At 35.5% G+C, this 26,427-nt stretch overlaps 2 protein-coding genes across 5 annotated transcripts in view; both read right to left on the bottom strand.

Moving 5' to 3' along the window:
• LOC106710079 (breast cancer metastasis-suppressor 1-like protein) overlaps nucleotides 1-12,896 on the bottom strand; it is a 58,897-nt gene extending 46,001 nt beyond the window's left edge. The window contains exons 1-3 of the mRNA XM_045680890.1: nucleotides 12,591-12,896; nucleotides 11,927-12,077; nucleotides 11,187-11,280 (exon numbers count right to left, since the gene is read on the bottom strand). Of these exons, the coding sequence (XP_045536846.1) occupies nucleotides 11,187-11,280; nucleotides 11,927-12,077; nucleotides 12,591-12,792 (447 nt within the window). The 5' untranslated portion in view covers nucleotides 12,793-12,896. The remainder of the gene's footprint in view (nucleotides 1-11,186; nucleotides 11,281-11,926; nucleotides 12,078-12,590) is intronic.
• A 4,230-nt stretch (nucleotides 12,897-17,126) lies between these two features.
• Nucleotides 17,127-26,427, bottom strand: part of LOC106710081 (protein PALS1) — a 105,547-nt gene continuing 96,246 nt past the window's right edge. For all 4 annotated transcript variants that reach the window (XM_045680966.1, XM_045680970.1, XM_045680969.1 and 1 more), the window contains 12 exons: nucleotides 25,332-25,515; nucleotides 23,519-23,736; nucleotides 21,752-21,919; nucleotides 21,450-21,552; nucleotides 20,669-20,766; nucleotides 20,207-20,420; nucleotides 19,757-19,889; nucleotides 19,486-19,649; nucleotides 18,817-18,981; nucleotides 18,376-18,507; nucleotides 17,966-18,147; nucleotides 17,127-17,721 (listed from right to left, as the gene is read on the bottom strand). In XM_045680966.1, coding sequence (XP_045536922.1) covers nucleotides 17,539-17,721; nucleotides 17,966-18,147; nucleotides 18,376-18,507; nucleotides 18,817-18,981; nucleotides 19,486-19,649; nucleotides 19,757-19,889; nucleotides 20,207-20,420; nucleotides 20,669-20,766; nucleotides 21,450-21,552; nucleotides 21,752-21,919; nucleotides 23,519-23,736; nucleotides 25,332-25,515 — 1,944 coding nt within the window. In that variant the 3' untranslated portion in view covers nucleotides 17,127-17,538. The remainder of the gene's footprint in view (nucleotides 17,722-17,965; nucleotides 18,148-18,375; nucleotides 18,508-18,816; nucleotides 18,982-19,485; nucleotides 19,650-19,756; nucleotides 19,890-20,206; nucleotides 20,421-20,668; nucleotides 20,767-21,449; nucleotides 21,553-21,751; nucleotides 21,920-23,518; nucleotides 23,737-25,331; nucleotides 25,516-26,427) is intronic.

Raw genomic sequence — 26,427 nt, 5'->3', positions numbered from 1 at the left:
ATCATGGACCAGAACAAAAGTACCAGGAGCGCATGAGTCTTATGGTATTGTAAAGTTAAACTTTATATTGGTTCGAGGTTAGTGAGCGCATATCTTTGCAGATGGGCCCACTACGGCTATAGGAAAGCAGGGGTGTACATCGATACCGTATCCCTATTTGCGTTCCTCCGATAAATAGCATGCAGCGAGTACAAAAAAGGCCGCTTCACGTCCCTTACAAAGTTGTGCTTTGCACAATGTCTTGTTTATTTCGAGCCGTTCTAAACTTTGAATGTGATTATACAACAAAAGTTTCGCTCTGAAAAGTGTCGTGGTCCCGCGCCGGAGCGTCGACCCGCGGCCGTTGACCCCGTCGCACCGCTCGCTACCGTCCGACCACTTTAATGGATTTAATTATTAATTTATTCACGTAAATACGTTGAAAACCAGTCATCACTCACCGCTGAATATCTTAACATGGTGAATGTAAGGTTACACTAACATTTCAACCATGTAAGGTCTAAGGTAAGAAATAAATGTAATTTCACAGAAGTATATGCCGTTTGTAAGATAAATTATTAATGGAATTTGGTTCAGAGTACGGGATAGTAGAAAATTATTTCTAATTTCAATGATTTTAACTTGAATTAATCTAGAAATCTTCTTCTTGTGCCCACATTTACAAGCGTTAAGTCAACTTTCTTATTTTATTACTGAAGTTAACAAAGTTATATGAAATGTCTAGATCTGTATTAAGAAATGTTATTTATAAATGCGAAATTTTAGATGGATGGATGGACAGATGTTTGTTGTAAAGTATCTCCGAAAAGGCTCAACAGATCTTGATGAAATTTGGCACAGATGTAGAACATACTCGGGAAGAACACATAGGCTACTTATTAAGTTTTTTTTTAATTCTGCGTCATCCCGAGTCGGGTGATGCTTAATAATAAATAAAGATCAAATTGCTGTTATTTTTTTAATTTCATTTTCCCGTAAATTAGTTTAGTGCAATATTAAAACAAAATCACATCATAATAAATTCAAAATAATTATTTCGTTCATCAATTTCTCAGACTTGTAGAGAGCTTTAAAGAATCGAGTCTCGCAATGAATACGGCCGATAAACTTTTTCTAGGTTAACTCACAAACCACACAAGGCCTCTCGACTCTACCACGGCATTATTTCAACCCTAGTCTACTACGTACACGGTAAATCTTAGTTACACTCTTGTTCCGCTTTATTTATTGTGTAGTCTATGTTTTTTTTTATTATTAAATTCTTTCTGAGGATTCCTTGTTTCTGATTATTGTTATAAAATCTCTTAAAAATACATATTAACTCGACGTGATAACTTAATAGTTCAGTTTTATAATTTAATTTTGTTCTAAAATATTTAAGCTAGGGTTACGTAATAAAATAAGTTTTGTAGCAAACTTTATCAGCTTTTTCAAGCTTTTTATATAAAGTCGAACCTGGATAAGCAAGAATCCAAGGGAACACGATATTTTTTCACTTAAAGGTTTCTCTCTAATCTGATTTTCACTTATGGAGGTTGTCCGTCGGCACCGGACAAAGTTTCTCGCTTTAGGTTTCTCGTATATCCAGGTTTGAATGTATTCTTAACGTTTAAAATGAAACATATTGTTTAAAACGAGAAGGATCTCTTAAACTTTTTTTGGGAATGTCTCAAAAATGAAAACCAATGGCCATATTAAAACATTTAACTAAATTAAAACAAAGCATAAAATGTGAATGACCCAAAAATGTGGGACAATGGCGACTGCCGTACTTCCGGGCGACTTTATATAACTACTAACTATCGCCTGCAACTTCAACAGCGCAATATAAAAAAATGCCTAATTAATCGCGCATGCATAATCTACTTCCATTAAAGTTAAAATCGGTCCAGTCATTTTTAAGATTACCCGGAACAAAACACAGAATTGCGGTAAGACGTATAAATAAAAATTTAAAAATGTATTTTTCGTTAAAGTATATCAAACATAATAGACAAATTTTATTAACTGTAAACTCTAAGCATAGATTATTCCGCTGATGGACCGATGATCTGGTCAAGGTTGCGGGAGTATCCTAGATGCGGGTTGCACAGGACCGATATTTGGGGGAGGCCTATGCCCAGCAATGGGCGTAACGAGGCTGAATGGATCGATGGATGGATAGATTATTAAACATTTAAATAATCTAAGATAGATAAAAAAAGTTGTATGTGTTAGCGAACTGGTAAGAAAGGCAAAAGCACTAAAAGTTGTCCAAACCGTTAATTTGTTTACGCATTCAACGTTCGTTTCTAGGACCTAAATCTCTGTATAAAACATATCGTCATCCCTGTCATTATCATTAACAAAACAGTGATAACAATATGTTTTAAACGGAGATTTTGATCTCAGAAACTCACAGTTAATTAATTGCAATGTATTTTTATGTTATTGACATAATTTTTTTTTTTAACTTACTTTTTTTTTAACGAATTTAAACATCGATTTTATAAACGAGGTTAAGTTAATATAATTATCTTCTTACACTAATTAAACTAGTCTGGTTCAATTAACTACAGGAATTTTAGTTAAGTGAAACAACTTTACTGATTTATTTATACATTTTACAGTTTTTATAACTTACGCTAAAGGTTACTGGGTTTCCTTACGTAGTGTACAATTTAAATTTCCTGCCCACGACACAGACCCAATTTCCACAAAAACCTTAGAAAGCATTTTACTTAGAATCCAAAGATTAAACAATAATTCGATCCGTAAACTTTGATTCGAAGTTTGTTCAACTCGGATCGAGTTTGAAACAAGTCGGCACAACTTCAGAGAGTTGTCGCTTTCATAACGACACGCATACGGCCTCTGAACGGAAATTCAGAAAACTTTTATTATGTTAGACTTCAATTAATTTATCTAAGGTACTTTTACTTTTCAAGTTACAGGAAAAATAGTTAAATTAATCTCTAAGCGTCAAATATAACACTGTCAAATAATGACATGAAATAGTATACAAAATATATTAATTTTATTTATATATTTTCTCTAATCTAACGAATAACCTTTGGGAAATTAAGAACAAAACGGCCATAACTCATATCAATGTTTAAATCTTACTAATATTATATATGCGAATGTTTAGATGGATGGATGCACGTTTGTTTGAAGGATTCTCCGGAACGGTTGAACGGATCTTGATGAAATTTGGCACTTTTGTAGAACATAATCTGGAAGAACACATAGGCTACTTATTACGTTTTTTTAATGCTGTGCATAAGTCGCGGGCGACAGTTAGTTAAATATAAGTGCTCAATTTAAATCTTTTATTTTCTAGTCATAATCAGAGATATTTTTCGTTAATTTTCTAATTCTAGTAATATTGAAAAAAACAATTTAATGATTAATTTAATGAATTCTAATGCAGGAACTAATATGCAATACACTAACAATATTTGATCAAATAAACCAGTTCTGTGAAAACATATCAATTACATGTTTGTACAACACAACACGTTGCGTTCTGTTTGATTTCCGTTTCGTAGAGCATTGTGCACTCTGAGAATATTTGAACAGGGTATGCGAGATGTCACATGGGCGGTGACGCGCCGCGACCGCAAACAATTTGGCAAATAATGAAAAAAAAAAAAACACTGAAAATTAATTTCATCAATTACGATGGAATTAAAATACCACATACTCAACAAAAAATATTCAATCATCATCATTATAAGTACTGATGCCTCACGATTTTTTTTTATTTGGTTGATGATATAATTGAACTGTTAGGGTATATAATTAACAATAATAGTCATTTTTGAACGTATCATCAGATAGCGTGAGAACGACCTCCATTAGCGAGAAACTCGGCTTAGTGACAAACCTCTATGAGCGAAATAAATATCGCGATCCCTTGGACTATCGCTTATACAACCTGTATATATCAAAAAATCGCATTAATTGCGACGGATGATGAAATCAAGTTTTTTGTACTGTCATTAATTTTGTGGCAGCTCCCGTGTGGATTCACCTTAATGATTTAACTCATAACTCAAAGTTGTAATGTCTTGATAACATTATAAGTGATAAGGAAATGCCACATGTGTGACATAAAACGTGTCCAATTAAAACTTAACATTATCCAATGCAAATTATTTGATTATTTAACTTGACCGTAGCAAGATGATAGCCTTATTCCAATTTATATAAACGATTATAAATAAAAAGATCGATTCAAAATGTTTCTTTGCACCACGTCATTTGACTTGGAAAGACCTAGAAAATACCTCATTACAAGTGACCTCGTTATCAATCCAGTATTACTGTGACCTATGTATCATTAAAAAATTAGTTCTCTAAGTCAATTAGGCTGAGAAAGAGGTTAATTCTAGTAAACAAATAAACTTTTACTGCCTTTAAGAGTTGAACTTGATAGTTTTCTACACATTAAGACGTTGTGAAAGGATGACCGACTCGAATCTCTCAAAGCGTATGTCATCGACTCACGAGACATGAAGAGTTGACGTCACGTCCGGCTGCGCCATTGTGCTCAGGACCGCCATAATATTAATTTCACACGAAGGTACAGTAAGGGAGAGGATATAATAGTACTGCTATTTTATGAACGCACACTTAATGCCAGAAATATACTGAATACGTATTACATTCGATTAGTGTAAAATTGTCAAAACGTATGGAAATAAATACGTGACAAGTATGTGACATACCAAGAGTTATATCTAATATATAAAATTCTCGTGTCACAGTTTTCGTTCCCGTACTCCTCCGAAACGGCTTGACCGATTCTCATGAAATTTTGTGAGCATATTCAGTAGGTCTGAGAATCGGCCAACATCTATTTTTCATTTTTTTTTTAACTGCGCGCGGACGGAGTCGCGGGCGACAGCTAGTCATCTATATATTTTTCAAGTAATGACATCACCCCTATGTTACTTTGTTTAGGGATCTGTTCTGTTTTAACGTGTGCATTCAAATAATAGCTGTACCGCTCAGTCCGTCTGCTCTGATTCATGACTGTTTAACCCCCCTGTGTAATACAGCATGGTTTCGAATCAATCGCATTTATAAAGGAGCGTATTTCAAGTAGATTTGATCCAGTCAACGATTGCAATTGATCAAGGGATACATCTTCTGTATAAACCGACAAAGCTATCTAAACCGGGCATTACTCAAACGTAATTACGACACCTCACTAGCGCCAACGTCAAAAAAGGTTACAAGATCCTCTTTGTAGTGTAGCTGGCATGTAATTTTTTTCTTTTGTTACTTTCTATATCTAAGTAGGTTTTATATGTCACAAACAGAAACAACTGAGATCACAGCGTCTCACCGGTTCAGATATTCTTTTTTGACTATACGCAAAAGCGTTGGGATTGTTGATCTTACTAATATTATAAATGCGAATGTTTAGATGGATGTTTGTTTGTAGGTATCTCTGGAACGGCTCAACGGATCTTGATGAAATTTGGCACAACTGTAGAACATAGTGTGGAACAGGGATCTCCAAACTATTTCGGACAAGTGATCCCCTATTCTAAAATATGAACCGTTTCCATAGACTCCCATGGCCAAATTATCTACTTTTAAGATCAATTATTATTATTATTTTTCATTCTGATTTAGGTCAACAAAAGACAGAGTGATAATTAGCAATGCTTTAAGTTCGATATCGACCCCTTTGGGAATCCCTGGTCTGGAAGAACACATAGGCTACGTATGCGCGGGCAACATATAGTTTTATTTAATAAAATGAAGACGGCAAAGCTTGTACTTTCCACTTTCCATTGCCAAAGCATTACATATATTGTTATCCTAGTTTTTCTTTTCCAATAACCTTGACAATTTATGCATACATAATCCGTTTTTGCAAATGGCTTTTCAATCAATTTCGCATTTATTTCCGAAGATTTACGTTACCTTGTGTACGAAGGGTAATATACTAGTAAGTTGATACCCTGATAAGTAACTACGTATATGGTATTCAAAGTTTCAAGCTTATATAAACAGATTATCCATTCAATGCAAAGTGAATGACGAATGCATACAGTTTCAACACGAAGTCATTGTCCTTCACTGAATAAAACTAACTCAAATACAATGTTACACAACTCTTTTATAATAAAATATTAACCGCTTGAACAATAAGGTTAAGTATGAAAAATTGATAATTGTTGTTGTGACACGGAAAAGATTTATATTATGGGCGGATTTCTCTTCTTGTTCGTCGTGTCAGGCGGCGCCGTCAGAAGTTTGATATCTTACACCTTAGACAGCAAAGCTTTTCAAATCAACGGAATACTCAATGTATAAGATATGGAATTTAAATGGAATGAAAAAAATAAATGTCTCACACTTGATAATGTCAATATACTGCCACATTGAATCACCAGATCGACCTCATCTATAGGGGTGAATAATGTTTTCAAAGACACACCGGACGATTATCAAAACAAGTTGTGTTATATTTACAAGTTTTTATTACTAATTTTTATTTTTGGTGTATTTTTAGAATTAATTTTTATATTATTTAGCTATTATGTTATATTTAATTTTAAAAAATTCCTCCCAAGTAGGGTTGGCGACAGGCAGGCGGCCGGCCGTAAAAACTTAAGCCAAAACTTTAAGGTTCATAAAACCTTGTGTGCCGACCCTACGTAAGTGGGATAAGGCCAGGGAGATGATGATTAACCGCTTGAATTTCATACGAAGTAACTATTTAAACCTAAGTTTTCAAAGAATTCAAACACTGTTTTAAGTTAATCTTAAATCTAATAGACACAAGTATAAAACACACATCGCGGAGTAGTCAATACAATTAGTCCCTTAGATATAATTCTAATTTTTCACTAAGGAAGACTACTTAACAACTTTGAGTACGGTAGTTAGATTTTAAAAGTCTGTAACACTATAGTTCGCACGAATATAAAAGCCTATTTCCACTGAGCTCCTAGCCTAGCACGGCTGTCGTAGAAAGTTGGGGCGACTCCGCCAGTAGAAATAGATCCGCGACTCCGCTAGTGAAAACAGGATCAGTCACATGTATCTATAGTCCTACTACTAAAGCATTCGTATTATATGTAAAGCTGTTAATTATTACAGATTGAAAAAAAAATGTATTACTTACCGAATTATTAGACAGAAATCGCCATTTAGACTTACCTAGAAGAAATAAATAAATAAAAAAATAATAATAAAGCATTGTAAATTCTTATAAACATATTTGGGTAGACATTAGTTCAGCCGATATCCGATCCTCAATGTTCGTAGCTAAACTTTGAGTAAGATTACTAGTTGTCGCTCACGACTTCATCTGCGCGGAATTAAAAAAATAAGTAATAAAAACTTAATAAGTAGCCTATTTGTTCTGTCAGACTGTTCTACATCTGTGCCAAATTTCATCAAGATCCGTTAAACTGTTCCGTAGATATCTTCAAACTCCAAACAAACATCCATCTAAACTTTCGCATTTATAATATTAGTAAGATTTGTTTAGGCGGTTTTATTTGCTTTAATCCATATTTGTAATGTTTGATAAACATATTGGTAAAAAAATTATCTTTTACCAGGCGTTTTACTCTAAATACAACAGTTAAGCGGAATTGATAATGACTTTTTTTATTTTTATAATAAAAAAATTCTTACTTTCGTTAAAAATGTTCTTTACAATTTCTTAGTATTTGAACATCCGTGTAACGGTGTTAAAATTACAGCCTACATCCGGTATCTTAACAGCACACAAAGGCCACTTTCTAATTTACAAGATAGACAAAGATCTGCATTTAAAAGTTGACTTACTCTATTGTTGTCTCTCACTTACATTTGACTTATTCATTGTTGTTACAAATTTTCTTTTTCAAGAAAACGTAAATAATTGATGTAAGAAACAAACGATTAAGTCATCAAAACGTTTATATTTTAAAAACTTTATAAAGGTTTTTTTTATATCATAAGGTGGCAAATGAGTAAGCAAGCAGCCTGCTGAATTTGCCAAAATAGCGAAGTGACCGCTCTCCATAGACATCCGCAAAAATAAAGCATTAAACTGACTTTGAAGTCGTCATTGCAACCAAAAATTTTTTGTGTTCTAATAAAAGTTCGCGAATTATTGCAAACCATCAAACAGAGAAATACCATCTTCTCCAACTCATTATGATGGGCAAAACCACAGGAAAGAGACGCGTTGGATGTAGGAAGAAGTCTTGGCTAAGCTAATAACGCTAAGCTGACGGTCAACTTCCAGTAGTGGAGAGACACAAGAAGAAGACGAAGATAAGTTCCCTTTAACTACTGTTTAACTCAGTTTTCTTTTAGAAATGTCATAAAACTTTCGCATAAAACCTTTTGTCAATTGTCACAAGACTTACGAAAGATTTCAACGCATTTTCACGCAAGGTCGTTTGAAAGTCATTATATTCGTCCTCAACTTATGTTCACAGGGAGGAACTCAGACTGAATCAAAGGGCTATACCATAGTCAACCACGCTGACCCAGTGCGGGTTGACTACACACATATCTTTGAATTACTTCTCAGATTTGTGCACATATAACTGTTTTTCTTCACCATAAGTATTAGGCAAAGGACAATTAAAGAGTGTACTGATTTTTATTTGTGAGCCATTATAAGTCGCAGTTATAGAAACAAAGCTATTATATGCTATCAAACCTGGTTAAGTTTGGATAAAACTCTATAAGCGAGAGTCATTGTTTCGTCCTCCATAAGCGAGAAACTCGAGTTAGAGAGAAACTTCTATAAGCAAGAAAAATACGATCCCTTAGATTACCAATTATCCAGGTTGGACTGTCTTTGGTTAGGCAAGACCTAAATGCACTTAATTCTGATAACGGTTTTTTATAACGATTAAATTATAATTAATATAAATAATAGCATAAGAAAATTTGTTAACTAATTCGTTTAAGCTACATTCATAGCAAACAAATTATTCATTTAAAAAAAAAAACATTGAAATAACACTGTGAAAATGTTTATCCTTGGACTTTGGATTGACATTTTAGTTTGTAAACATTAAAAAAAAATGTTAAGCAAATTAAGTAATTTGCTGTCGCATATTTATTGAATGTAAATTAAATAATACAATACATTAAATTAATATCGTAATTATTTACACAATATTCCGAATTATTTTTGGTTTAAGTAATGAAAAAAATGCTTTGGATTCCCTTTCAAGGCTCATAAAAGTAAAAAAAGTACGTTAGTAATTAAATCCATTTTCTAAGAACATAAAATATATGAAAAAGGCAAATCATAAATAAATAAAAAAAATCTAGCTTATAAAAAGTGCTAAATCAGCAAAGTAGACAATAAAATCAAATGTGCACTGCTACGCCATCATTTTGTTTAACCAGACAGCTACAACTAACGCCATCTATTGTACGTAACCTGAACTAAGAAGTGAATCATGAAACAGCAATTGAAAACAAAGTGTATTTGCCAAAAACGTCATTTCATTGCAACATAAAATAAGATAAAATTAAAATGCTTTAAAATAATATAAAAATAACTTTATCCGCTATTAAAAGTCGTTTCTGAGAATTAAAATGCTCAATCTTTATTAAATCTTAAAAATTAAATTCGCTTTTCGTGACCACTGTTTGCCTCAAATGTTCTGCTAAACTGAGAAACCGGTCAAAATACATTTTTCACCATGATGTAGGTTATGTAATCCGGATGGTTTATATACATACTTAATTGTAATTAAACTTTAATGTACGGAGATATAGCGTATTTCTGAACCCCTTAAAACTTGTCTTTTTTGACTTACGTCGGTTAAACTACATATTAGACTGTTATAAAAATGATGTAAACGAAAAACGATCTCAAAAAGTTCTACAAAAAATTCGGAGATGGCATATTGTTATTTTTTAAGATTCTGTCACAATAAACACTTTTTGCTTCAAAAAAAAGCAATTAAAAAATGTCATTTTGTCAAAAATGGGTGTGATTTTTTTTGCGCAATTTTTTTCGGTCTTAATTTTATATATGTGTTCGTTATTAGGAAAATTTTATGTAGATATAATATTATCTTTTACAGTATATAATTCTGTCAAATAGTTTAAAAGATATCACGATAACAAACAATAAGTGCTTGCAAAAAATCAGCTCGCGAACGTCTCGTCCTGTAAAAAACCGGGACGTCATGGGGGGTATACTATATGACAGAAAAAAGATCAGATGTATATCCATTGCCAACATTGCGAAGCAAGAGCGGGTCTGGTTATAAATAATCTTAACTTTAAAAAAAATTATTACTGAAATTTGGTATAGATGTAGAATAGTCTGAAAGAACACTTATCTGAAAGAAAACCATATCATAAACAAAAACAATGCATTTGTCAAGTCGTTGTTTTAAAATCATCTTCTATCTCTATATATATAAAAGAAAGTCGTGTTAGTTACACTATTTATAACTCAAGAACGGCTGAATCGATTTGACTGAAAATTGGTGGGCAGGTAACTTAGAACCAGGAAACGGACATAGGATAGTTTTTACCCCGTTTTCTATTTTTTATTCCGCGCGGACGGAGTCGCGGGTAAAAGCTAGTATATATATAAAAGAAAGTCGTGTTAGTTACACTATTTATAACTCAAGAACGGCTGAATCGATTTGACTGAAAATTGGTGGGCAGGTAGCTTAGAACTAGGAGACGGACATAGGATAATTTTTACCCCGTTATCTATTTTTTATTCCGAGCGAACGGAGTCGCGGGTAAAAGCTAGTATATAATGGTTTTCAGAGACCAAAATCCACATTCCAATAATGACAGAGATGACAGATTTATACAGAGATTGTGACCTCAGAAAGTAATAGTTAAAGAAACACACAGAGACCATTTACTAAGACCACTGTCTTACTTTTTCATCTGTACTAATATGCTTGTTCTGTCAATATCTATTTTCTAGCTACCTAGTTGGTTATTTATATCTAAGACTAGTTAAAAATAAATACATACTAATTATTAACTAGTTATTCTACAGAATGACTACAAGTAACAGATATAGTAAAGGATTACAGTTTTCACAACAAGTGCTTTTCGTGAAACATAATCTTGGGTTTGAAGTTGGACCCCCGATAGGTTCGAAACTAGTTGGTGCCATCACCAGATGATCATATGTGTTATGCTGTTCTTAATTAATTTATTAGAATATTTAAAATAACATTTACCTTGAAATGTTGATGCGCTGCTTGCTCCTCAGCATCGTAAATGTGCTTGATGTTTTCAATCCGCATCTGCTTCAGTATGCCAGCAACCTCAATCCTATATGATTAATAACTATAAATCATTAAAAAATAATAAAAAGCGTCGGTGGCTCAGGGGTTAAGCACTTGACTTGCAATCTGCAGGTCCTGGGTTCGAATCCCGCCATGTACCAATGCGTTTTTCGATTTTCGATTTACATATGTACATTTATCCGACGTTCTTACTGTGAAGGAAAACATCGTGATGCTGCACATATCTGAGAAGAAATTCAATGATATGTGTGAAGTCAACCCGCACTTGGCCAGCGTGGTTGACTATGGCCTAGTCACCCCTAACTTGGGGTAGGCTCCGAGCCCCTCAGTGGGGACGTATAGTGAGCTGATGATGATTAAAAAATAACTCTCTCTGGTTCGGTTCGGTGCTTTAAATCTGAAGATTATTATCATTGATTAATAGTATTAGAGTGCATCTTCATGTTAGAGAAACTACAAGTGTGTTATTGTTTATTTAAATTATCTATGTTGACAATTCTGGCTTTTATCAAGTCACATGTCTTTGATTAAGTGTGATTGGCAACTTAGGATAATATATTAGATAATATCAATCTAATTCAACTTGTAATAAGACCTAAAATGCTATGTTAATTACCAATTATAATTCAATACCTTTTAATTCTGATATGAAATTAACTAACAATACATACCTAACTCTCATATTCTCTTGTAATCGTCTCAAAGGACCTAAGTACTCCTGTGAACGGCCACCCCGGACTTCTGCGAGCTGGTACTCCACATGCTTCACCCTCTCGTTGTACAGCTGTTCTCTCAGTAATGAGAACTGATGCTCCAAGTTTGCTGGAAATCCATAAATTACAAATTAAGTATAATTATATAATTTATCTTTCAACAAGAAATGCAGATTTCTTATTATGTTTCATAAGATAAATAAGTGCTTTTGACCTAGAATAGTACAGTTAATGTTACAATTGTATTTGACATACAAGTTTAATAAGAGTGTAATAAGAGTTTAAAATAAAATTTTACTGACAAAAAACAATATAAATAAACATACACAATAGTAACTAAACATTGATACAGTTATGTAAAGAGGTCGAATAGCATCTCCAACGATAACTTTTTGGGAAAACTTAAAAATTCTCAGTACAAATTATTGTGTTTATAGACGCCTAAAGGTATTTTTTGCGAATCGTAATCGTAAAATTTTCAGGCTTGTAATATCCTGCGTTATTCCCGATGACTGCTAAGTTATCTAAATTAGAATACAATAAGCCAGAACCTGTCTTAGAAAAACAGAAGCTTGTACTCTAATGTTTGTAAACATAACCTCAAAACGTCAAGTCAACTTACACAAATTGTCAAGGCATTCGTTGCGCCGTCGCTCACACTCACTCTCGTCCATCTCCGAGGAGTCATCGGAGTCCGGTTCATCAGCTTCTTCTGCACTGGAATCACGATCTGGGCCCCTAGAAGACCCGCCAGATCGTTCAGTATCCCCGCCAGACATATCTCCGTCCCCATCACTGTCACCTTCGACCTTCATAGAAGGCATATTGATTTAGAAAAAGAATACAAATAAATAATAGAGTTTTGAGAATAAATTATTTAATGTCAACTTTCGCTCCGTTCCAATTTTTTATACACAAACAGAAGGTAAAATGTCATACGTCAGATGTAAACGTCACGGTCACAGATGTCAAATAGAGTTGTGACCTGAATTTTAAAACCAAAATTGTCTATGGTTTCAAAATTTTCATTATGAATTTTCTACGAAGATGCAGTTTGTTTTTCCTACTAGACATTATTTTATTAACAGTGACACTAAAACGAGACAGAACTGTTCCGCGAAATAATTGTATCTGAAAATATGATAAAAAGGTCATGTTCATGTTTCTCTTCCCATTACTTTCATAATGTAGTTACATGGAAGAGCGGGACTTCCTATCACAAGTACCTACTGGATACTTAAATGGAATTCCCCACACTAGTTTAAATTTGTACAATGTATTGTTAAGCCAATAAATCATTTTAATTTTTTCATTACTTCTCTTTTTTTTAAAGATAAGTTGGCAAACGAGCAAGAGGCAGATTTAATTTGCAAAAATAGCGAAACAACCGCTACCTATAGACATCCGAAATTGCAGACGCGTTGCCTACCTTTAATCGACGGAAAAGGGGACGCATAGAAAGGGAATATTTCCTTTGACACTATTTCCTTTTACTGAGGAAATGTGGAATTGCTTCTACTTCACGTCTGTCTTCTGTGTGGTCGTGATAATACATCGGCCGCGTACACTAGCGTCGCCCTGACAAATCCAAAAAGTGTCACAAGATCTTTGGTTATACTGTATGTATAGTGAAACAAATATATCTGGCCTAGTGAAGTTATTTAGTTATGCAACGGAAGTGTCTTAGCGGAACCAGAAACGGAAACAGATGTCAAAAATAAATTTTAGCAGAAACGGAAACGGAAGCGGATGCGGAAACAGAAGTGTAAATAATATGAAAAAAAAAACATATTTACAAATGTTTATTATTTTGGTAAAAACAGCTTGTATTCGTTTTTAATTTATTAAGGCATTGGATATCGGTGTCCTTTAGCCTTCAATGTATGTATTTTTACTGTGCTGCAATAAGTTAAAATACGTGTTGACAAACGGAGGCTTTTAAATATTAAAACTTAAAAATAAAAATATTATTAAATAATAAAAATTCGCCGTAAAAAGTTTTGGCTCCCAGCTGTTACCTTTTTTATTTTGTAAAAAGTGAATGTGTTAAGTATCAAATACACCAAATCTACATTAGAAAAAGATATAATTATTAGGCGTCAGTGGCTCGTGGCACTTGACTTGCAATCTGCAGGGGCTGGGTTCGTATCCCGCCATGTACCAATGTGTTTTTCGATTTACAAATGTACATTTATCCGACGTTCTTACGGTGAAGGAAACCATAGTGATGCTGCCTGCACATATCTGAGAAAAAATTCAATGATATGTGTGAAGTCAACCAGCTCTGGGCCAGTGTGGTTGACTATGGCCTAGTCACCCCTAATTTGGGGTAGGCTCCGAGCCCCTCAGTGGGGATGTATCGTGAGCTAATGATAATAATGATGATGATATATTACATGGTTATCACTTATTCAAAAGTACATTTAATAACTCGTAAGTATGAAATAGTCACATTTTGCCAGTTGTCAAATTTTATATGGACAAAAACTAGACAGTTAACTCCAGCAAGAGAAACTGATTGTTTCAAACAGCAGCAGAAAACATTACGCACTTAAATTCACAAAAAAAGTACGTGAACAAACAAATGCGACAAGTGCTGAAAGGCCGCGCACGGACTGCGCGTCTCGCGCTGCGCATTTGGAACTCTCAGCCGTCGTAAAGTTCCGTTTTATCTCCGTTATAAAAGTTGCGGAAACAGAAGCAGAAACGGATGTTGAAAAGCACGCGGAACTTCCGCACTTGCGGAAACGGAAACAGACATCCGTTGCATCACTAAAGTTATTGCTACCGCGCTTAATTCTGACAGAAAATATATAAAACCTACATGCTTACCTACCTAGAAACTATCATTTCCTATGCATGGGCAGGTTATACACTATTTGTGACAAAACTAAACGTGATATCATCGTTTCTCTTAAAGGGCCGGATAAGCACCATAGTTGTTAATATTTTTTCGAGCATTATTTTAGGTTTCGAATTAAGGTCACAAGGTAAAATCACATTGAGGCATTATCGTTGCATTTTTTTGTGGTTCAGTTTGGTTTGTATGGTAAAGTAGAAAATAAAAGAAAGTACATTTATGATATTAAATTTAATAGGTACTCTATTATTTACACAGAATTGTTCTCTATTAACATGTTTTTATAATATATTCATTATTTATTCAATTGTTAATATTATTTACAAGGCTATTTATAAATTAGATAATATCAATACTGTGAAATCCCGACAAGTCTGTGTTCGCAAGAGAGCGCGCATGAAGCAATGTTGCCATGTCCCTGCTTGTATGACACATGAACATTATGACATGTCTCATGCGCGCTCCGAGCAACAATTAAGATAGGTACACAAGATAGAACAAAACAGTTAACAATTTTAGCACCTCCACAGGCTATATTTGAATTTATACTCCAATACATAATAACTTACAAATTACAATAAAACGCATTTTCACAATCATTTTTAAAAAACACTATTACACTATATCCCAAAAATCACACAACAGAGTGGTCACTATCCGAGATAATACAAACGTACACGATAAAAATAAACATCATTAGTTTATAAATTGTGATAACGTCAAATGAAAAATTCATACAACGCCCGCAATCTATCGCGGCCATTTTGTATTTGGCACTATGTCATTTGGAATGCACATTTTTTTCTACTTATACGTTAATGGAATTAAAAAATCGTGGACTTTTAAAAATATGATTTATAAATAGTTTTTAAAATATTATTTTATAAACAAATTAAGTACAGCAATATTATTGTAATCGATTCTAATAAATTCAGATTTGATTAAAACTAGGATTGGGTAAATTTCCAATAAAATAATCACAAAATTCGTTCAGTTCAATAGAATACAAGATATATAATATTGAATAGAACATTTAGAAATGTAACAAATCTCTATTCATATTTTAGGTAAATGACAAATGTTTTGTGACGTTACAAAATTAGTGAAGCAATTTCGAAATATTTAAAAGGTTTGAGACCTTGGCTGCTGATTTCAAAATGTTGCTGTTTTTTATTACCAAAAATGCAGTTTTAAATAATGCATATTCTTTTGTAGTTGTTATAAAAATTTGTAATTTGAAAAAATTTTTGAGAAAAATATGGTTACATTAAAATAGTATTTTTGACAAAAAGGAGTTTTATTTGGCAATTTTTATTTACTTTAATATAAAAACAGATATGTCGTTGTACAGTAGGAGATTACATGGATATAAAATATTGCTTTTTCTACTAACTATTATAGCGATATAATTTTAGTCAAATTTATTTCAATGATTTAAATTTTCTATTCGAAAGAGAAATGTCTTTCGTCTTAGGAAGAGAAATTCACAAAGGCTATCTACTTATGATTTTTGAAAAATTCTATATTTTTTTATTTCTACTGTATAAATTTTGACAATAGACAAGTTTATGGTTAAAAGTTTTTTTTTCTTATTTTATAAAACTATAAATTCCGTTGCTTTATTGTTTATGTTTAAATCTTTGACGTTTAAATTAATTAAAGGCACATCACTAAAATTTACGGTTTAAAAAAAAAAGTAGCATCTGTATGTAAAAAATAAAAAATAGGTTGTTCCTACATCCACTCTAATTTCACTATTCAGTTTAATTGAAGAGAAACAATTTAGATACTCTTTTCTCAAGTTTCTTTAGGAAAGTTAAATAGACATAATTTGCTAAAAACGAAATGATGTTTGCATTTTTACATAACATTTCTTTCAATCTATTTAAAAAAAAATATGCGTTTAATATTTTGGACTTAGCGCATTTTTCCATCTAATTAAATGAATGTTAACATCAGTTTTATTTTTTTACAACGTTTACGAATAAGGCAGTATATTTGTTATTAAAATTCGAACCTGCTATCTATAAACGATAAATAGAGATTTTATTAAATCCTAGATTAATACCACGGAGCGAATTATTGCATTAAACTGTCTTGACTGAATATATTTTTTCATTCCTCGCTATTTACACGGAAATGGTACATTTGCAACAAAACGGAATATTCGGAAGACTTTGATTTGATCCATTGTGAGCTTATAAAGATGATATTATACTTTGATTTTGTATCTCATATTAATTTTGATAAATAAATTTTATATAGAGTAATAAGATAATACATATATTAAATGTTTCGACTCTGTTTTATCATGAAAAAAAATTTTTTTTCGGTATTAAAATGCCATTTCCGTGCATATTCATTTCGATTTTCGAATAATAATCGTTACACACGAAATATCGACTCGTTCGTCGGTTTTTCACTGGCATCGCGCAGCCAAACCGGTTTCCAAATCCAAACGTTTACCTTTAATCAAACAAGGTAGCTTTGGGAGCACATCACTAAACTTTATTACATCGAGTTCGCACCGATCACTGATCACATCACTACTGACAGGCGGAGTTTCGCGCCCATTTAAATAAGCGAGCAAATGTAAAACCATTCGCTGTGCGGTTCGATACAGCTTGCGAAATATCGATATACCGAATCGTATAATCGATTTCTCTGTATGGTAGTTATCGATAGCGGTGGTGTCGCTAGTGTGCGGGCGCTAGGTTTGCTTGAGCCAGTGCGCGGGCACCCACTGCGGCTCGCGCTCCAGACTGTTGATCTCGTTGAGGAGCTGCTGGTAGGCGCGCTGAGTGTCGTTGTTGATGATGATCATGTCGAACAGGTGACCCCAGCGCAGCTCCATGTCTCGCGCTGTTGCTATTATTTCTTTTAGTTCCTCCTCCTAGAATATATATAAGACTTCGTTTAATTTTTAGGTTATTAAAAGCGTATTTTTTACATTTTGTCTTTCAAGCCACGCTATAGATACGCTGTTTTTATGTCAAAACGTAACAACTAAATGCTTCACTTTATTGAGTTTTCGGATCAATCTTTCGAACGCCGCCATTTAAATTACTGCGGATTCGCTTACTCTATTCCAAGTTTACTTGCGTACTTCTACAAAATAGTTGAGTGGGTGTGTGTACCTTAAAGGCCTCCCCGTTGCGTATCTTCTTCTGTCGGAGCTTCTCGAGCGAGGGCGGGGCGACGAAGACGGTGTAGGGCTTGAGGTCGGAGGCGCGCAGCAGCCGCAGAGACTGCGGGTGCAGGTTCAGTACACAGATCTTGCCGGAACTCACCACCTCGCGGATCGCCTCCAGAGATGTGCCTGCAATTATAGATTCAATTTGTTAACTGTATTTTTGAATAGATCCTGACTAAATATGTTACTAACTCTTAAATACATTATATAAAATAATGTCCCTATTTTATTCCAAAAGAGTTAACACATGTTGAAACGTTGATTGATCCGTATTTTTTTTAATTAAATTACAGTAAAGTTTAATTGTGTAATTGATTTTTCACACTTTTACATTTATAGTTTGTTATTACATACCGTAGTACGCCTTCTCGTACTCTCCATGTTCGACGAACTTCCTATTCAATATATCAGCCTCGAACTGCGTGCGCGAGATGAAGTGGTAGTCCTGACCCGGCACCTCGTGATCTTTGCGCGGTCGCGACGTGTCTACACACGGGGGTACACGCGTTATATAAACGTACAAATAGTATATACATGTACATGAAAAATAAACTGAAACGACCGAGGGAACAATACCCTGCCAGTGTTTTTAATGATCGAAGAAAATAAACCAGCTGTATCTGATGAAAGGTTATGGTACATCCCGAGTCGAATTCTTTTAAGCGACAGCAATGTCTCTGCAGGAAATTGCTATCACCGGTACTTTGTCTTACTGATCCTCAATGACAGGAGTGTGTGAACAATGTATGAGTTGTTGTATGTGTATGTGTATGTGTATGTAAGTGTAAGACTAACGCGGCACTGCGGCGGCGAAGCGCGCGGCGTCCTCCATGAGGCGCTGGCGCAGCTCGTGGCGGCCGATGTTGGGGGGCCCGATGAGGACTATGGGCCGCTTGTGTGAGGCGCGCGGGTAGTACAGCGCCACCTCCTCGTACGTCAGGATCTCCTCCTGCTCGTACTCTACAAAGTACACACGCATGTACTAATTATCCGCATCGAAGGACCATTCTTTTATGATTCAAGCGAGCACTAAGCAAACATTTTTTCGCACGAGTTAATTGACTACTTAAACAGTCACTTTCTGAATATTTCTCCTACTTCTTCTTCCTGAAGTACCTCTTCGACTACCATTATATTTAACTCTATCTCTTACGAGTCGAAGTTGAGCATTTCCTATACTAAATCTAGACTATATGGATCATTTAATGGCTTTCAGGAGGACAGTAAGAAAAATATTATTACTATCTCTAATATTTAGAAATGAATTTGCGTCGAAGGACCATTTTTACGACATAACAAAACTAAGAGTCGCATTCACTTGTTAAATGATGTCTTTTAAAGTATTTATATGAAAAATCACTAAGGGACTTGCTTAGTAACGAAATAAGTACTGAGTGGAGTTGCTAGTATGTATTTTTAGAAACGTAACCTGTCAAATAGTGTCAGCTGTGTAATAATTGTTACCTTCTCCAGCTGCTGTGGAGTAGAGCGGGTATCCGGCTTCGCTGGTGGCCTTTTTGGCCTTCTTCTTGCGCGGTGGCTTCTTGGCACAAAGTAGTGTACCACCTTTGCGTGGCTTGTCCCGAGCTGCTGCCTCACCCGCTAGAGTTAACTTCATTGACTCCCGTCTGAAGAACAAACAACATGCATTATGATCCATGTGATTGCTACAAAGATTAATATCTCATACTTTACGTCAGCAGAAACATAAGAGAGAGTATGTTTGTGTACTGACTGGTGTTGGAAGGCCTGGCTGGGGATGAGGCCGGCCAGGGTCTGGTCCTCCTCGCCCTCGCGGAAGGCCTGCCACCAGTTGGGGTCGTCGCGGCTGATGACGTGCAGCACGTCGCCCTTCTGGAAACTTATGCCTGCAACAATATATAATATCTTACTGTAGATATATACAGATTTAGAGTAATTCATATTTAAGAACACCATAATCTTATTCTGATTTATCTGTGACAACAAAGTAGTGCCCAATTCATTGATACGTGTGTGTTATAAAGGATTTTAAACATCTTGCCAGCTCGGAACATCTCAGTAGCTGCGTACAGTGATGCAAGAGTAGACACTGTGCAGCGCGCACATGTCCTTGAGCCGACAAGATATTTGAAAAGATGTATACTACGAGACATTATCGACATAGTTTCATTGTGGTCGTGTTTTTGGTTTTGGTATAGCGTACCTAATTCCCGACATGGTATATATACATCGTCCTCAGGGTCGTAGTCGAAGTGCGCGCGCACGTGCAGCACGCGGTGCGCGGCGCGCTGGGGCTGCGTGCTGCGCGTGCCCGCCGCCGCCAGCACGACGGTGAGCGTGCCCGCGAGCGCGCCCAGCACCTGGCACACCTCGTGCACTGACTTGCCTCGCATTGATACACCGTTCACTTCAAGTAGCTGGAATGTACTCACAAGTTATAACTACTATTTGAAGCACCAATAACTTAATTGTTAAATGTACGAACATCATATCGCGTAATCGTAGGTTCGAAACCTGCCATACAACTAATATGGACATTATCCTTGCACAAGCCTAGAGTCTTGTTGGTATGATTTCAATAAATATTAGTAAGTTTCACCCAACAGATACATCTAAAATAGCGAATGGTTAGCGTTTCATCGTTAATAATGAGATGTTTTATTACCTCGTCTCCTTCGTGCAACAATCCGGACTTCTCCGCGGCGCCCCCGCGCACTATCCTGCCTATGATCACCGCTTCACCCTCGTTCCTCACTGTAGCACCTGAGTGAGAACGACGTACATAACATGTTGTTAGACAAACCACCAGAGCATTATACTACTATCGACTACGTCGTAACTTGTTTCGATACAAAGTCGATATATGAAAACTGTCTTAAAATCTGTTCTATAGCTTAGGAGAAGATAACGGATAGAGTTTACGAAAACCTTATTCATTTTATAAGATTTATGAAGTTTCCAATCACTGTTATCTTGGTTTAGTGTGTTATTTTTGCACGCGGCGTTATTTATTGTATAATTTTCTGTCCTAAAAAAAATCTTCATAAACATCGGTTTTATGATTGTTAAATTTTTATGGTGTAATGTTCTATAAAATCCACACACAACCCCAAGAACAATTTACACACAGTGATATCAGTGCATGCGAGATTGAATTAAGTCACCCCGGGCTACAGAGCTAAAGTGTTTAGTGACTTCTGCCCCGCGGCACATATTTAATTTAATAACGTGTTCTCCATCAAAACACCTGTACTGTTGAGGGTATTTTTTTCAGAAATCAAAAGGGTTTTAGGCAAAGGAAACTTATGACTATATTGAATGTTTTTTTCTATGATTCAGTTCTCTTCTATTACTATCATAGTTACATGTTAAGTTAATACTTGGTAATTTGATATCGTTAAAAGTAATACATTATAAAAGAAGATACTTATTTCTGGATGTCTTACCGAGTGGTTCGTTAGTCTTCTCTATTTTGATGATTTTGATCTGTTCGCTGGTGTCGTCGGACGCGAGCGACTTCTCTCCATTCTTGTGATCCACGTTTCCAGTCTGCAAATTATTAATTAAATATTAACACACAAAAGACGTCGTTTACCTTGTGATTGTTATAACACAACAGGAAGTTCATATTTAAGTCAAGAAATGTGTAACCATACTCTCTTGAAGGACTTTGCAGTATGTTGCTAATATTCTTCAATTTTCAGTTTATTATATCAAACTAAGGGACACGTGATCAGTTCTAGTTGACCTTATGTTTGTTGCTGCGCGAGAAGCAGGCGGGGTCGAGCAGTACTGCGGCCTGGTCGTGCGCCTGCGCCAGGCTCTCTAGTTCTAGGCTGCCTAGCACCGCCAGCAGCTCGGCCGCCAGCGCCGCGCTCTCACCGCCCGCCGCCAGGGGACGCAGCGAGTCTATACACTGACAACACAACACAACCGAACACATTCATAAGTATGTTATAAGTATTTATAAGTCAATGGTTATGAATTATTAAGCGGAATATCACCATGTTTCCCGATACTACCCCTATGAGGTGTATGAAAAATACTTTCACAAATCTCTTCTTCATATCAACGTAACGAAGACTGGTTACAAAAGGCCAGCGTACTTAGTTTTACCTTTAACTTAGGCCTCACGTCGGGGATGTGTGTGAGTAAGCGCCATATATTTTTTTTATAAGAGAAGGAGGCAAACGAGCAGCGGGAACACCAAGGTGTTCATCGACGCCCATGGACATCTGCAATACCAGAGTAATCGCAAATGCGTTGCCGGCCTTTGAGATGGTGATACGCTCGCTTCTTGAAGGACCCTAAGTCGTACTGGTATACGGTCCTTAAGTGATTTTTCAGACGGACAGAAAGAATTCTTAAGAGAAAAATGACAAGAAAGTTTAACATTCTGAGCACATACAAGACCTACTTAAGGCATCACGTTTTGTAAGTGCACTTAAGTACCGTGCAAAAGTATCCACATCTATGTTCTATGAAGCAATTTTTGCTAGATTTTCTGAGATGATTTCATTTTATTCAACTGTATTTCATTCTGATGTTCGGCAAATCGATTTAAATAAATTAAAATTATTTAAACCCTTAAGTTCTTTTTATTCCGTTTATGGCGGTGGAAACTTTCAGTACACATATACTTTTACAGTATAATGTAATGCATGCGTAATGAGTTTGCAAGATGAAGTGTTAGGACTCCTGTGAAATTCAGAGACCAAATAACAAATATATTTGAAAGTTCAATTTTAAAAGTTTTTTTTTTTTACTACTCGCACACCCAAGAGTTATCCTTTGTGTGGATTTCCCTCACTAAATCTTTCCTTAGTGTAGCTGTTAGAAGTTATGTAGTTAAGTTGTGAATTAACTTCATATTTTTGACTTTAATAATTTGGCCGACATTTAATGTTACCGTAAACGACGACACGATAATTAATAAATATTTATCACTATTTAAAACGCATTTCTTCAAAGTATTTCCTTCGGGGAGCTTTAAAATTTGTAATAACGCGAGAGACGAGATGGGTTTGGTTCGTGTCTGTCGTGAACTGGTGACGTCCTCTTTCTCGTATTAGATTCGGAAAATTCCAATCGGAAAACTAATTTGTGAGTGACGCTTTTACTATGTTTGATTAAAATCGGAATGACGGACGAGGACGACCATTCTTTGTCGACACGTCTTCTTCCCTCTCATGATCTTTGACAAAACAGAGACCACAATATGTTTTATACAGAGATTTTGATCTCAGAAAGCAAAGATTAAAGCATTTCAGACTAATAATCACGAACAATAATTAAAATTAAAATCATTGTGGTCAAATAACATCATCAATCGATCGAACTATCGACAAATATGTCGTATAGTACGATCGATTGAATCTTACTAAATGTGACAAAATAACTCCAAAATGGTTCATTGGATATTAATGAAATTAGAAACATAGATTACAGAGGAGGTTACGTTTTTTAAATTGCATTTGGGTGACAGCAAGTGATTTATAATTTTAGGTGTACTTACATCTCTAAGCCTGTCTCCCGCGCGGCCGACAGGTGGAGGTAATGGTCGCACGCGCAGCACGGCGGAGCGCGTGCGCAGCGCAGCGCGCAGGGGACTTCCCGCCGCCGCCAGCAGCGTCGCTGCGCCCGCCGCGCCCCGCGCTGCCCCCGCACACACCGCTCCCGCCGCCTGGAGTGCTGACTGCAGCCGCGAGAGGGCCGCTATCACATCTTCGTAATCTGCAACATAGATATTGATTAGAACTTCTGCTTTATAATATACAACCAAAGACAAAACTAGCTTACGTCTCTTAGTACAGACTCATCTTATCATTACATTTTTACATTTCATATAATTGAATTTATTCATATTTAGTAGTCCGGTTTTTTGGCATATAAAGATGAAATTTTTGCATTCATATCCCTGGCATTTTCCCACTCACGTGAGGTCGGGTATGCGGTATATATTCGGTAAAATTAGGAAGAATTAGGAGACAATGTTATTTATTGACTAGAACGGTGACAAGGATAAAATGCGATAATCATAAATAACATATACTCGTACGCTTAGAGGAATTAAGGTATAACCAGAAAATATTGTCCCCAATAGTCCTTAGTATATGAAAGATCAGAAGATTGTTATCTCTTATCATTGCTATCGAGAAAGCTTATCACATTTATCAGCTGATATCTAGTATGACGAATTGTTTTATTTTAAATACTTATCGTTTTCAATATGAAAAATGATATGAGCTCTTCAACACAACATCGAAGTCAATGTATGTGTTATTGATTCAATGTGATTACCGCCATATTGTAAGCTTTGACGAATTGTGAGATGTCGCCAAATTGAATATCGAGCGAGTTCGTTCACAAAGTGGCACAGTTTTGCAATTTGTCAAGTCTTTACAAATTGCCTTGCAAATTACACAAGGCCGTCATTCACGATCGTTCGGTGAGACATCAAGAGATTCTCTAAAAATTTTTTTTTGTTGATTTTGCTTTTGTTTTTTGTTTTTGCACTGTTTTTTTTACTTACTACTGCTTACTAAAAATTAACGTTAACAATTACAACTGTTCGAGGATACGTGAAAATAATAATTCCGTGTTTTACTGAGAAATGAAGATATATTTTTCTCGAGCTCTATTTTAATTGGAAAGGATATTTCTCAACAGTAAATGTTGTATTATAGAAGTAAAAGACATCCGTTATCTTTGACTTTTAAGAAACAAGACCTGTCAGGCGCGCTTCTTCCTCTATCAAATCAGAACGAGGGGTTAATATAAACTTGCTCGCTTATGTGGTCGATTAGTGAGTGTCATTTTTTGAATGAGTCTGCATTTATAAAGACGTTTCAATTTTACCTGACGGCATGAGATGCAGTTATCTAATTATCATCTTGGCGTCATCCTACGCAATAAGTGACAGAGTTAAGAAAAAAAGCGGATAATTTGCTTAGTCCGTTTCTCTTTAGTCAAAGGTTCTCATAGCGCTCAAAGCGTTTCTGCAGCTAAATAATTAATTAACTTTTATTGTAGCTAAAGCTCATTAGCAGCTTGTTATCTTTTTTAACTTTTACCTTAACGGAATGTGGGAAAGACTTCTAACGTTTTGTACTACTTTGATTTATGGTTTAAGTTTTTTTTAATATTGATTTCCTGAATGCGAAATTCATTTACTGTTGTCAATTATTTTAATGTGTATTTCGGTAATAAAAAATCACAGTCATAAGCACCATTTGCTTTTTTGCACACCGTTTCATACAAAAATAAACTGACCAATCTCAAAAATCGAATATTGATTTTAGTCTTCAATTTTCAGTAGTTTTACTTACCGATAATAGTATATAATGGTGATACTTCATCAATATCCTCTTCGTAGGCATCATTGACAAATGCAGTGCCTCCAGGAGTGGACTCGAGAGCTTGCAGTTTGTGCGAGCCGCGCAGTGACGTACGAAGGAACTCATTTTGTGCGGCGATCCGTTCCTCAGCCTCTTTACGTTGACGTAGTTGTTCCTGGAAGAGAAGAATACGTTAATATAAAATATTAGGTCCTTACATATGAAATTGGCGTTTTTCGTACTGGCCACTTTAATCACGAATTTCTCCTCTTTGGTAAGGAATTCCAAATTCAAATTTGTACAGCTATAGACTCATGTATTTGTGGTTCGATGACCGTCATTCATTTGTTTTTTTTCTTCTGTTTTTTTCTGTTTGCGTCACTCATTTTACAAAATGGAAAACTTAAAATATCGCATTATTTACGAGTACGAGTTCCGCCGTGGCACTAGTGCTGCGGAAACGACTCGAAGGGTGAATGATGTGTATGGCGGTCGTGTTGCAAAAGAAAACACAGTTCGTTTTTGGTTCCAACGTTTTCGTTCTGGAAATTTCGATCTGCAGAACAAGCCCCGTGGACGGCATGAGACTCAAGTTGATAATGAAGAGTTGAAGGCTATTGTGGAAGCGGATCCATCGCAAACCATGTCCGAGTTAGCTGCAGGCTGCGATGTTAGTGATAAAACTGTTTTAATTCACTTGAAGCAAATTGGGAAGATTAAAAAGCTTGAAAGGTGGGTACCTCACGAATTGACTGAAGCAAACCGGCAAACGCGCGTCGACTGTTGCGTTACATTACTAAACCGGCACAATAATGAAGGTATTTTAAACCGAATCATTACCTGTGATGAAAAATGGGTTCTTTACGATAATCGGAAGCGCTCAGCGCAATGGTTGGATCCTGGCCAGCCAGCCAAATCCTGCCCCAAGCGAAAATTACCCCCAAAAAAATTACTTGTAAGCGTTTGGTGGACTAGTGCCGGTATTGTTCATTACAGTTTTCTCAAATCTGGCCAGACTATTACGGCTGATGTCTATTGTCAGCAATTGCAAACCATGATGGAAAAGCTAGCGGCTAAACAACCTAGG

The sequence above is a fragment of the Papilio machaon genome, chromosome 14 (genome assembly GCF_912999745.1).
Source record: "Papilio machaon chromosome 14, ilPapMach1.1, whole genome shotgun sequence".
Taxonomy (NCBI): domain Eukaryota; kingdom Metazoa; phylum Arthropoda; class Insecta; order Lepidoptera; family Papilionidae; genus Papilio; species Papilio machaon.
The sequence above is the reverse complement of the archived record's forward strand: the minus strand, read 5'-3'. Positions and strand labels throughout refer to the sequence as shown.